This window comes from Procambarus clarkii, chromosome 25 (genome assembly GCF_040958095.1).
Source record: "Procambarus clarkii isolate CNS0578487 chromosome 25, FALCON_Pclarkii_2.0, whole genome shotgun sequence".
In the NCBI taxonomy this organism is placed as follows: domain Eukaryota; kingdom Metazoa; phylum Arthropoda; class Malacostraca; order Decapoda; family Cambaridae; genus Procambarus; species Procambarus clarkii.
Window position 1 is genome coordinate 44,856,033 of NC_091174.1, and position 13,908 is coordinate 44,869,940.

At 39.0% G+C, this 13,908-nt stretch overlaps 1 protein-coding gene across 3 annotated transcripts in view; it reads left to right on the forward strand.

The window, feature by feature from the left end:
• LOC138368670 (cytochrome P450 9e2-like) overlaps positions 1 to 13,611 on the forward strand; it is a 93,625-nt gene extending 80,014 nt beyond the window's left edge. The window contains exons 6-7 of one of the 3 annotated variants that reach the window (XM_069331403.1): positions 10,769 to 10,959; positions 12,067 to 13,611. In XM_069331403.1, coding sequence (XP_069187504.1) covers positions 10,769 to 10,959; positions 12,067 to 12,248 — 373 coding nt within the window. In that variant the 3' untranslated portion in view covers positions 12,249 to 13,611. Of the gene's footprint in view, positions 1 to 7,960; positions 8,182 to 8,472; positions 9,485 to 10,768; positions 10,960 to 12,066 lie in introns of those variants that run through there. The other 2 variants (XM_069331402.1, XM_069331404.1) reach the window with 2 other exon arrangements.
• Positions 13,612 to 13,908: the final 297 nt, after the last annotated feature.

A 13,908-nucleotide genomic window follows, 5' to 3' on the forward strand; every position in this document is an offset into this window, starting at 1 on the left:
AGTGAGAGGTTACTACGCGTTTTTCATCAAGCCACTATTAATGTGAGAGAACTCGTGTCCATGCTATAAGCCTATACTCTCACTTGTCTAGTGCCATCGGGAAGTGGAGATATTTGAGGTGTATATATATCTCGAAGTCTCTACTTCTTTTGTAGGGTCTGATGGTGTAGTGGGTTAAGGCGTACTAGTTATGGCAGCTACTGGAAGGTAGTTGTGCTTTCTGGGTTCGAGGCCCACTGGTGGGTGTTGTCCAAAGATTATATATATATATATATATATATATATATATATATATATATATATATATATATATATATATATATATATATATATATATATATATATATATATATATATATATATATATATATATATATATATATATATATATATATATATATATATATATATATATATATATATATATATATATATGTATATGTCGTACCTAGTAGCCAGAACGCACTTCTATGCCTACTATGCAAGGCCCAATTTGCCTAATAAGCCAAGTTTTCATGAATTAGTTGTTTTTCGACTACCTAACCTACCTAACCTAACCTAACCTAACTTTTTCGGCTACCTAACCTAACCTAACCTATAAAGATAGGTTAGGTTAGGTTAGGTAGGGTTGGTTAGGTTCGGTCATATATCTACGTTAATTTTAACTCCAATAAAAAAAATTGACCTCATACGTAATGAAATGGGTAGCTTTATCATTTGATAAGAAAAAAATTAGAGAAAATATATTAATTCAGGAAAACTTGGCTTATTAGGCAAATCGGGCCTTGAATAGTAGGCTGAGAAGTGCGTTCTGGCTACTAGGTACGACATATATATATATATATATATATATATATATATATATATATATATATATATATATATATATATATATATGTCGTACCTAGTAGCCAGAATGCACGTTTCAGCCTACTATGCAAGGCCTGATTTGCCTAATAAGCCAAGTTTTCTTGAAATAATATATTTTCTCTAGTTTTTTCTTATGAAATGATAAAGCTACCCAATTCATTATGTATGAGGTCAATTTTTTTTTATTTTAGTTAAAATTAACGTAGATATATTACCAAACCTAACCAACCCTACCTAACCTAACCTAACCTATCTTTATAGGTTAGGTTCGGTTAGGTAGCAGAAAAAGTTAGGTTAGGTTAGGTAGGTTAGGTAGTCGAAAAAACATTAATTCATGAAAACTTGGCTTATTAGGCAAATCAGGCCTTGCATAGTAGGCTGAGAAGTGCGTTCTGGCTATTAGGTACGACATATATATATATATATATATATATATATATATATATATATATATATATATATATATATATATATATATATATATATATATATATATATATATATATATATATATATATGTAGTACCTAGTAGCCAGAAAGCACTTCTCAGCCTACTATGCAAAGCCCGATTTCCCTAATAAGCCAAGTTTTCATGAATTAATATATTTTCTCTAATTTTTTTCTTATGAAATGATAAAGCTACCCATTTCATTATGTATGAGGTCAATTTTTTTTTATTGGAGTTAAAATTAGTGTAGATATATGACTGAACCTAACCAAGTCTACCTAACCTAACCTAACCTATCTTTATTGGTTAGGTTAGGTTAGGTGGCCGAAAAAGTTAGGTTAGGTTAGGTTAGGTAGGTTAGGTAGTCAAAAAACAATTAATTCATGAAAACTTGGCTTATTAGGCAAATCGGGCCTTGTATAGTAGGCTGAGAAGTGCGTTCTGGCTACTAGGTACGACATATATATATATATATATATATATATATATATATATATATATATATATATATATATATATATATATATATATATATATATATATATATATATATATATATATATATGTCGTACCTAGTAGCCAGAACTCACTTCTCAGCCTACTATTCAAGGCCCGATTTGCCTAATAAGCCAAGTTTTCCTGAATTATTATATTTACTATAATTTTTTTCTTATGAAATGATAAAGCAACCCTTTTCTCTATGTATGAGGTCAATTTGTTTTATTGGAGTTAAAATTAACGTAGATATATGACCGAACCTAACCAACCCTACCTAACCTAACCTAACCTATATTTATAGGTAAGATTAGGTTAGGTAGCCAAAAAAAGCTAGGTTAGGTTAGGTTAGGTAGACGAAAGAACATTAATTCATAAAAACTTGGCTTATTAGGCAAATCGGGCCTTGAATAGTAGGCTGAGAAGTGCGTTCTGGCTATTAGGTACGACATATATATATATATAAATATATATATATATATATATATATATATATATATATATATATATATATATATATATATATATATATATATATATATATATATGTGTGTATATATATATATATATATATATATATATATATGTGTGTATATCACGAAAATAAACACGTGATTAAGAATGTGACAATGTCAGACCACGGAGGAAAAATGAAACAGGAAATTTCCTTAAGTACTTTCGTATATTAAATACATCTTCAGAAGGTGTATAACCTAACCTAACCTTCTGAAGATGTATTTAATATACGAAAGTACTTAAGGAAATTTCCTGTTTCATTTTTCCTCCGTGGTCTGACATTGTCATATATATATATATATATATATATATATTGTGACGATAATCTCCTTCAAGAGATTGAGCCTGCTCTTCCCTCCAAAATTACGTCTTCACAACTATATAAAAGACTATGGAAGAAATGTCCAACAACGACAACAAACACCAGCAAGGCTTGCCAGGGTGAGCAGAAACGTATGCAACCAGCCACCTGTTCGAACTCCAACCACCAAACTACCCGTTGATCGCTACGGCTCCGCTGATTGGTCGCCGGTCTGGCTGCACCTGCACTCGCCCCCAATACTACCTGATGTCTGGGGTCACCCCAACATCAGTCCTCAGAATGTTCCGTGCTTTCGTAGCCAGCACTCCTCCCAGCTAGACGTTAGCGTGTACTGAGAGAGGTGGTGGCTTTAAGCCAATATTCCAGCACCTCCCACTTACCTTTTGTGTTGCACTTCTTGTTATTTTGACTTAACGTAACTTTTCATTGTGTCATTTAAGTATTCTTATTATTTTGATTCATTGATTTTATTATAAGAATTTGTTTGTGCATTATTTTCATGTTTTGATTTATTTAACGTAATTAAAATTTCATTGTTAAAGTTTACTTGTGTTTTGTGTGTCTTCTCCTTACCTTACCACAGACGAAGTTCCAGTTTTTTCTATTTTTTTTTATAACTATGTGACGAGGCCATACCCCTAGCCTTAAACAGCCGAACACCAACGCGTTACCGTCACAAGTTATATGGGGGCCCTGTCCTAGGAGCTTGACTCAGGTACTGGTGCTAAGTGGTAATTTATGGTAAGCGTATTTAACTTTGTTAACGTAGCTTTACTATTTTTTCATTCAATTTCATTTTTTATAAGGTGCGGTGTATTGTGCATTACGAGAGTAACATATAGTGAAGGTGAGACAACTTTGGATTACGTGGTGACTGTAGGCCTCAGTCATACTCTTAATTGGTCATCTCTCCCTCCTTGTTATTACTCGTATTTACCATCTATGTCCCTTGAATATTTCTCATTCTGACAGATCATCATATTGGTACCCTGGTACTGTGGTCTGCCCCGGGTCAAGAGTACCCAATCTTCTGCAATCTGACTGTAGGAGGACAAAGAGGGCCATAGTTCCTCTAGCTCGAACTTTAGTTGCTGAATTGGGACCTCAGCAGCAGTTCTCGTCACCAGTTGACACCTCGCACCCCTACACGTCAGTCAGAGATGATGATACATACAACGGTAGGGAATTAGCTTATTTTTTCAGAGCACAAAAGTTCGCTAATTCTGTAAGTATCATATTAAATTCAGTAGGAAAAACTTGCTTTATGTCCTATAGAGACTTGGCAAGGTATGCCTACATCCTTGGACTACCAATTTTACTTTTGAAGCATTTAACTGTTTCATTTGTTTTCGAAACTTTGTTTCATTTGTTAGTAGGATTTTCTTGCCCTTATTCTCTTACATGAGTACCGGGTACAAGATTTCCTGCGCCCTTGATTTAATTTAATCATTTAATATCTTTCACTTAACGTTAATTGTTAAAGATCACACAGGATAGGTACCAGTTGCCACGTTGTCCTGTTTCTGACATTTCATTATTGAACATTCGTGTACCTTTATTTGCTAATTTCACCATGTTTCGTCTCCAAACTTTCCGTGCAAATCCAGCAGGTGAAATGGAACTTTAAGTCGTGCCAAGAGGACTGAACTACAAACTCTTGCACATGAGTATCAACTAGAAGTTCCCTATCAAGCCAACAAAAATGACCTACACAACCTGTTGCTGGATTACTATTTAGAGCAAGGTAAGATAGACTCTGAAACTCATGAAACTTACTATATTGCAGATAAAACTGACTTGGCAACGATGAAACTTAAACTAGAGCTGGCTAAGATTGAACGTGAGCAGCAAAAGGAAGCCCGCGAACAGCAAAGGGAAGCCCTCGAACAACAAGAACGAGCTGCTGCCATACGAAGAGAAGAACGAGAACGTGAAGCTGCTTTGAGGAGAGAAGAACACGAACGAGGACTCGCCCTCCAAGAACGTGAGGTTGCACTACTCCAGGAGCGGGAACGAGTACAGCTTGAAACCAAACGACGCGAGTTGGAGATGCAACGCGAACATGACAAGCAACAAGCGACTCTGGCTCTAGAGTGTCGTCAACGTGAAATCGCCTTGGAAACTTCCCACTTCACTCAACGCCAACAAGCTACTGCCAATCTTCCCGTCAGTTTTAATATATCACATGCAAGTAAGTTAATGCCATCCTTTGTAGAAGCAGAAGTTGATGTTTTTTTCACCACCTTTGAAACCCTTGCTAATCAACTCAGTTGGCCTGTCGACCAATGGGCCACACTTCTCAGAGTCCATCTTACAGGTAGAGCTGCAGTCACACTCAGTACTTTGGCGTCTGAGAATGACTACTACACTCTGAAACAAGCAGTGTTGGACGCCTACCTACTTTCCACAGAAAGTTATAGAAGGAAATTCCGTGACCACCTGAAGGCAAGTACCACTACCTTCCTTGAGTTTGCTAACACGAAACGGAGGTATTTCATGAAATGGCTGGAAGCAGCACATGTCTCTACTTTTACAGAACTCGTCAACCTGATGCTTGTTGAAGAATTCTTGAGACGTGTGCCGCCTCCTGTCCGCCTCTACTTAGCAGATAAAGAAGAAACCGACTACCTGAAGTGTGCTAAGTCGGCTGACACTTACAGCCTCATCCACCGGCTGACACCTGAACCATCCTCCAGTAAGAAGTCGTGGTACAGTTACGAGAAGGTGAGCCCCGATCAAGCTGGTTCACAACTGTACTGCAAGTATTGTAGACTCTATGGACATACCATAGACAAGTGTGGTAAGTCTCAATACAAGGGAACCACTGACCAACAACGACCCAAACCAACTCCTCCTAAGTCCGGTAAGCCTGTGATGAATGTTGGTGTTGATGTTAATGATCTTTCTCTTTTCAGTAACCACCTGTATACTGGAACTGTCTCTGCCAACGGTTCAAATCCGGAGGGACGTTTCAAATTGAAGATCTTGAGGGACACAGCGGCTCTACAATCGATCATCTTGAAGTCGGCTGTGCCCAACATAGTCTACACCGGGGAAACGGTCTTCATCACTGACCTCACTGCTACTACTCCATACCCTCTCGCCAGAGTCCACCTGGATTGTCCCTACGTGAACGGGGAAGTCCAAGTCGCCGTCAGGGAAAAGCCTTTTCCCATGCCTGGAGTGCAACTTCTCCTAGGCAACGACTTGGCAGAAGACCTGCAACCGACCAACCTGATCGTCATGGACAAACCCCAGGTGTGTAACTCTGTGCCAATAAATCCTATTCTAGAGTATGTTCCAGCAGAGGTTCAAGAGAGTGATGAAGTTTCTCTTCCGGTTCTCGTGACCACCCGTGCACAAGCCGCACGTCCACAGCCAGCTGACTCTACTGCCACCGCTGTCCCTCAAGACCCTCAGAAACTACCCCCGCATCTGACCAAGTTGGAGTTCCGTAAGTTGCAGAGGGAAGATCTTACTTTAACACCATTGTTTTTCCAGGCTGAGACTCAACCCGACAGTATTCCTGGGTTCTTCCTAGAGAACGACTTGCTCTACCGCAGATATAGACCCAGTAAACTGAAGGAGGAGGACGATTGGGCCAACACCGAACAACTTGTGATTCCCACCAGCCTGCGGCCCACTATTCTACACCTGGCCCATGGAGCATTCTCCCACTACGGCTTCAACAAGACTTACCATGGGATTCGCCAAGACTACTACTGGCCAGGTATGGTAAATAACGTCAAACAGTACGTAAAACAGTGTCATACATGTCAGATGGCAGGCAAACCGAACGTCTCCATTCCCAGAGCACCACTGATTCCCATACAGGTGCCTGCGGAACCTTTCCACAGACTCATAATAGACTGTGTTGGTCCTTTACCTCGGACCAGTTCAGGTAACGCCTACATCCTAACCATCCTGTGTCCTACCACCAGATTTCCCATAGCAGTTCCAGTGAAGAACATCACGGCTGCTACGGTTATCAAACATCTACTGAAGATCTTCACTCAATACGGATTTCCCAGGGAGATTCAAAGTGACTGTGGCACCAACTTCACCAGTGATCTCTTCAAAAGAACACTGGAGGAGTTCAACATCAAACAGGTATTGTCCAGCCCCTATCATCCTGCTTCACAGGGTTCTCTTGAACGTAGTCATCAGACCATCAAAGCACTCTTGAAAAAGTTTTGTAGTGAAACCTCAAAGGATTGGGATAAGCAGATTGACCTAATAATGTGTATTTTCAGAAGTCTCCCCAATGAGTCCCTAGGAGTATCTCCTTATGAGATGCTCTACGGCCGTAAGTGCCGTACTCCCCTTAAGGCTTTCAAAGACTCTCTCAGAGATGCCACCTTCAGTGAGCATCAGAATGTGCCCCAGTTTCTTCAAAACCTTCAACACATTCTAGAGAGAGTCCACCGCTTTGCTCATGATAATCTATTGAAAGCCCAGGTGAGAATGAAGACTCATTACGACCAGACCAGCAAAGTAAGAAAATTCAAGCCGGGAGACTTCGTCCTTGCTTATTTCCCTATCCCAGGTTCACCTTTACAAAACAGATTTTCAGGACCCTACTGCGTCAAAGAGTGCAGGAATAATAATAATTATGTGATAGAGACTCCAGATAGGCGGCGGAAGACCCAGCTGTGCCACGTCAACCTCCTGAAGCAATATAATGGTACTCCTCCCACTGTCTTGACTAATTATTCCACATTCACAGAACCCTACATCCACAGTGAGACCTTCCCAGCTTCTCCTCCCGAAAGCACTGACAAGGAGTCAGCGCTTTCTAATTCCGAAATCCTTAATGATCTTCCCAAATACTTTCAGGATAATCATAGTGCACCTCTCGTCAAGATCTTCAGAGAACATAAAGAGTTGTTCAGAGATGATCCCCAAGAGTGTAATGTTACCCAGCACGACATCCAACTGCTCCCCGACACCCGGCCGATTCGTCAACCCTTCTACCGAATCAGCCCGAGCAAGAAGGAAGTCATGCGTGCTGAGGTGCAATACCTCTTGGATCATGGACTGGCTACACCTTGTGAGTCCCCCTGGGCCTCACCTTGTATCTTGGTGCCCAAACCCCAAGGTAAGGTGCGGTTGTGCACTGACTATCGAAAACTGAACTCTGTCACTGTCAAGGATGCTTACCCCTTGCCAAGGATAGATGACATCCTTGATGCCATTGGTAGTGCCCAGTACTTGTCCCAAGTGGACTTGCTTAAGGGGTACTATCAAGTGTGTCTAACGGAGCGCGCTAAAGAGATATCTGCCTTCAACACTCCTTTTGGACTTTTCAGATATGAACGCCTTCCTTTCGGACTATGTAATGCCCCGGCCACCTTTCAAAGAGCTGTCAACCGTGTCATCCAGGGCTTGGATAACACATACGCCTACCTGGACGATATCGTCGTAGCCTCCAACTCCTGGAGTGAACATCTGCTCCAGCTGCGACGTCTGTTCTCCAAGCTCCTGACAGCCGGCCTCACCATCAACCTGGGCAAGTCCACTTTCGCGAAAGGTAAAGTGCGTTATCTGGGTCATGTTATTGGGAGTGGCAGCATAGCTCCGTTAGACTCACACACTCAAGCCATCCTACAGTATCCACAGCCTACCACCAGGAAGCAGCTCCTGCGCTTCCTTGGTCTTGCCTCTTACTACCGTAGGTTTGTGAGGAATTTCAGTACAGTCGCCACACCTCTAATTCTATTAACCAGTCCCAAGCAACGGTATAATTGGACCATACGGCAAACCGTTGCTTTTGAACAACTCAAATTCCTCCTCTGTTCTAACCCCATTCTCGCCTCTCCAGATATCACCAAGCCTTTCGTCCTTCATGTCGACGCCAGTGGTACCGGCGTTGGTGGTGTCCTGATGCAACAACGAGGCGAGGAGGTTCTACCTGTCAGCTACTACAGCTACAAACTGAAACCACACCAGAGGAACTACAGCACTATTGAAAAGGAGCTACTATCCATCGTCCTGAACCTCCAACACTTCGCTCCGTACCTACAAGGCGCCAGGTCTACCACCATCTTCTCAGACCACAACCCTCTCCGCTTCCTACATCAAGCCCAATTCACCAACCAGCGTCTTCTACGATGGGCTCTGTATTTACAAGACTTCAACCTGGAGATCCGCTATATCAAGGGTTCTGACAACACCATAGCCGATGCCCTCTCCAGAGTTTATGAAGTAGAAGCGACTCCATCCATTACTCCACCACATAACGACGTACTTCTTCCAGAACCGCAGGCTTCGGGGGAGAGTTGTGACGATAATCTCCTTCAAGAGATTGAGCCTGCTCTTCCCTCCAAAATTACGTCTTCACAACTATATAAAAGACTATGGAAGAAATGTCCAACAACGACAACAAACACCAGCAAGGCTTGCCAGGGTGAGCAGAAACGTATGCAACCAGCCACCTGTTCGAACTCCAACCACCAAACTACCCGTTGATCGCTACGGCTCCGCTGATTGGTCGCCGGTCTGGCTGCACCTGCACTCGCCCCCAATACTACCTGATGTCTGGGGTCACCCCAACATCAGTCCTCAGAATGTTCCGTGCTTTCGTAGCCAGCACTCCTCCCAGCTAGACGTTAGCGTGTACTGAGAGAGGTGGTGGCTTTAAGCCAATATTCCAGCACCTCCCACTTACCTTTTGTGTTGCACTTCTTGTTATTTTGACTTAACGTAACTTTTCATTGTGTCATTTAAGTATTCTTATTATTTTGATTCATTGATTTTATTATAAGAATTTGTTTGTGCATTATTTTCATGTTTTGATTTATTTAACGTAATTAAAATTTCATTGTTAAAGTTTACTTGTGTTTTGTGTGTCTTCTCCTTACCTTACCACAGATGAAGTTCCAGTTTTTTCTATTTTTTTTTATAACTATGTGACGAGGCCATACCCCTAGCCTTAAACAGCCGAACACCAACGCGTTACCGTCACAATATATATATATATATATATAAATATATATATATATATATATATATATATATATATATATATATATATATATATATATATATGTCGTACCTAGTAGCCAGAACTCACTTCTGAGCCTACTATGCAAGGCCCGATTTGCCTAATAAGCCAAGTTTTCATGAATTAATTGCTTTTCGACTACCTAACCTACCTAACCTAACCTAACCTAACTTTTTCGGCTACCTAACCTAACCTAACCTATAGAGATAGGTTAGGTTAGGTTAGGTAGGGTTGGTTAGGTTCGGTCATATATCTACGTTAATTTTAACTCCAATAAAAAAAAATTGACCTCTTACATAATGAAATGGGTTGCTTTATCATTTCATAAGAAAAAAATTAGAGAAAATATATTAATTCATGAAAACTTGGCTTATTAGGCAAATCGGGCCTTGCATAGTAGGCTCAGAAGTGAGTTCTGGCTACTAGGTACGACATATATATATATATATATATATATATATATATATATATATATATATATATCGTTTTCAAGTTTTCAAGGAGTACAGTAGCTACTCTGCTTCTCGAAGATGTGTTGAGTCGCGTGAGCTGACTTAACACATTAAGTCATGTTAGGTGTTATTTCTTCTACCTGGATAAACACACACACACTCCTATAGCCCTCCGTTCCTTTTTTCTGTAAGTAGGATTTTATTGTAGAATTTTTCCGTAAGACCACCTTTATTAACACAATACATCCAATATGAATTCTCTCCAGCCAAGTGTTATATCTTTCTGAATGTTCGGTAATCACTTTTTTCAACGTCTCGAAAACCAATTGCAACCACTCCTTCTAGTTTCTCTTCTTGGGAGCCTTACTCCTGGTGTTATCATTGTTATTCTGTGCAGTAGGAGAAAAGTAAAGGATATACTTCAAAACATATCCAGTTATACTAAAAACTGGATTGGTGGTTTAGCATCAATAATCTTCTGTTTTACAGATGAAAGTGCACCTCTACAAAAACTTTGCCAAAATGTGATCTACAAGAACAAATTTAGCTTAAACTCCAACAAGTTACTACTCACCTTCGAGTTTCAGGAAAAGCCTTTTCAGATGTTTTCTATGCATTTTATCAAACTATTGTATAAATAGTACAAATATATTTCATTGCAGGTTGCCTGGGACTAAAATAACTTTACATCCTGGTGACCTGGTGACCTTCCCATTCTGGAGTCTGCATCGGGACCCACGCTACTGGCCCGAACCAGAAATCTTCCGGCCTGACCGCTTCCTGCCAGAAAACAAGGCCAACATTGTCAACTTCACTCACATGCCCTTTGGAATGGGGCCCAGAAACTGCATAGGTAAGACGTAAAACATTTATTTGTTTCTTATGAAATTATACGATTTTTTCATCTGATAGTTATCCTATACCTCTGAAAATACCTAAGGAATCCCATCAGACAAATCAGTTGAAAAATGTGAAATTACTAAAGATCTGCATTTAAATTCAAATATTCTAATTTAATTTTGTATCAACTGGAAATGACAGAAAATTTCATTAAAAAACTGAAACGAGCATAAAGAGCAAAAAATACAATTAATAATTTGATTTAATGTCTTTCTACAGCGAAAATTTAACAAAATTATTAGTTCATAAAAAAATTCCGAATTCTTTCGAAATTATGCATTGCATTTATGGACTTTAAGAAAAACTGAACTTTCACCTCAATTATCATAATACTATTTAGAAAATGCAGTGTGATAATTTTTATTGAAATTTGGAGGAAACTTGCCTAGGTAACCGGGGAGGTAGGTAACCTTCTAGGTAACCTAGGTAACCTCCTCGGCCGACCGGCTCCCCGGTCGGCCGAGCGGGCAGCACGCTGGACATGTGAACCTGTTTTCCCGGGTTCGATCCCGGGCGCCGGCGAGAAACAATGGGCAGAGTTTCTTTCACCCTATGCCCCTGTTACCTAGCAGTAAAATAGGTACCTGGGTGTTAGCCAGCTGTCACGGGCTGCTTCCTGGGGGTGGAGGCCTGGTCGAGGACCGGGCCGTGGGGACACTAAAAGTCCCGAAATCATCTCAAGATAACCTCAAGATTGGTAATACATATTAAATGTCTAAGAATAGCATTAAGTTATTTGAATTTTCTAGCCAAAGAGTTAGCAGCAATGATCAACAAAATAACTTAGTAAATAATGTTCCTATTACTTTTACTTGACATTTTTTTATTACTTTTACTTTACTTTTTTATTTAATTTTAAGTTTTCTTAGAAAAAATGGCTTGCAACTTTACAATATGGCCTAAAGTTGTTTCACTTGCAGTAATTTAAGCAAAAATGTCAATAACACACTTATGATTAATTTGATCTCTTTTTTTTTACATCACAAAAATGCCAAGTTGACAATATTTTGGAAGCCCCTTTTAAGTTGCTAGTGGTTAAAGCCCTTTTATTGATATTCAGCCATGCGGTTCGCCCTGATGGAGGCCAAGGTGGCCCTTGCGAAGCTAATATTGGCAGCAGAATTAAGTCTTCAGAATGAACAAGAGGAATTGAAGCTAGAAGTGTCTCCTATCATTTTAAGACCAGCAAAAGGAAGCGTCAATCTTGTCATCAGGCCCGTAGCTGCCAGCCCAAAGAATTAAAGAAACTACAATCTGCCACATGAATCCCACAATTTGAACATATTACAGCGTATGCTAAGTGTCTCTCCTTAAGAAACATAACATTTATGTAAACCACGGGGAGAAGTCGTCCCGTGGCTGAAGATAACATGATTCAGATAATCATCTGTTGAGAGAGAGCTCGGCAAACATGCTTTCTCCTCACAACGGCTGAATTGTTTCATTTATAAATGACAAAATTTTCTTTGTCTTTTGTATTCATAAATTATCTAAGATTTGTCTTTTAGTTTTCTTATTTTTTTTTGAACATCTCTGGCTACTTTGATGAATTTTCATTTTGGGAACTCTTCCTAATTTCTAATAAGCATGTTAACATCTTGATTTTTCTCTTAAGGTTTTTTAGTGCTATTGTAATTTATTGTATGGAAAAAAAATTCCCATTTAATTAAATAGTATGGGATACTTATTCTATTGGTCTCGAATTTGTAATTGAGATATAATACTATATCATAATCTAATGACAGGTCACGATATAATGGAGTCATGTCACATGTCTTGGACAGTCCACTTCTTAGGGTCCAGTCTGCCTTATCAATACTTTCCATGTATTTCAATAACCAATTGTAATCTCCTTTTGAAAACTTGGTGTAATAATATAATTTTATGTTTAACTTTTCCAAGCTATGTTAAACAAAACTTTCGTTATGAACAGTTTTCTAACTTATTCCTATTCCAATATTATTTATTTGTGTCTACCTGTTGATCAGCACCTTGCATTACAGATTGATTTACTTGGGCAAACTACCTTTACCTGTTCTTGGCACAGTGAAATCTGCTGTAATTAAAGTCATCTTTAACATAAACATTTTAGGACCAAGATGCAGCTCATCTTTTTCCTAATATGATGTCCAATCCTTGTGTGGAGATTATTATTATTTTCAATTAGATCAACCCAATTTGTTCTGTGTGTTTATTTCATTTTATTCTTGATTCCCTGTGTGGCCCCGAGTAATATTTTTTGTACAAATACTGCTACTTTCCCTCGTCATCAAATTTGTTTATGTGAGGAACAGTTTCCTTTATTTAAAATCCTTAATTAAAACAGAGTCCTTTAATTAAATATTATTATTTTTTTCAATAAAATCTATTGTTTTTGTTCTGAGAGCTGCCAAAAAAATCTGTATTTTGAAAAAAACAAAACAAGAAACAGTAGAAGGGCAATGAACTTTGTGTTGTATTTCCATTTTTTATATCCAAAACAACCACTCATGCGATTGCTGAGTCTTTCATAAACCAACCCACTAAGCCGGAGTCTCTTATGTTGACCTACATGACCTACAATACTCTTCACCCTTTTTAAAAAATATAATTATGCTTTATGAAATCTTTCTTTTATTAGAAGGTTAAATACACCCGCAACTGACCTTGAAACCATTTTCTATACAGTTTCAAAGAAAACTGAACATTCTTTACTGTGGTGCCCATGACTGACCTACACACATTAAACTCAGCCTGCGAGGAGCAAGATTAAGCTGAAGAATTACATCATTTGTCAATAAATAATACTTCTTGCCAGTAAGCTTTATAACATATTATTACATGTATGCACTGAAATTTTTATCTAATTTTCCTTCTAATCATGATACCCAAGGCTCAGTTTCAGAAAGTAGTTACGGAAGAA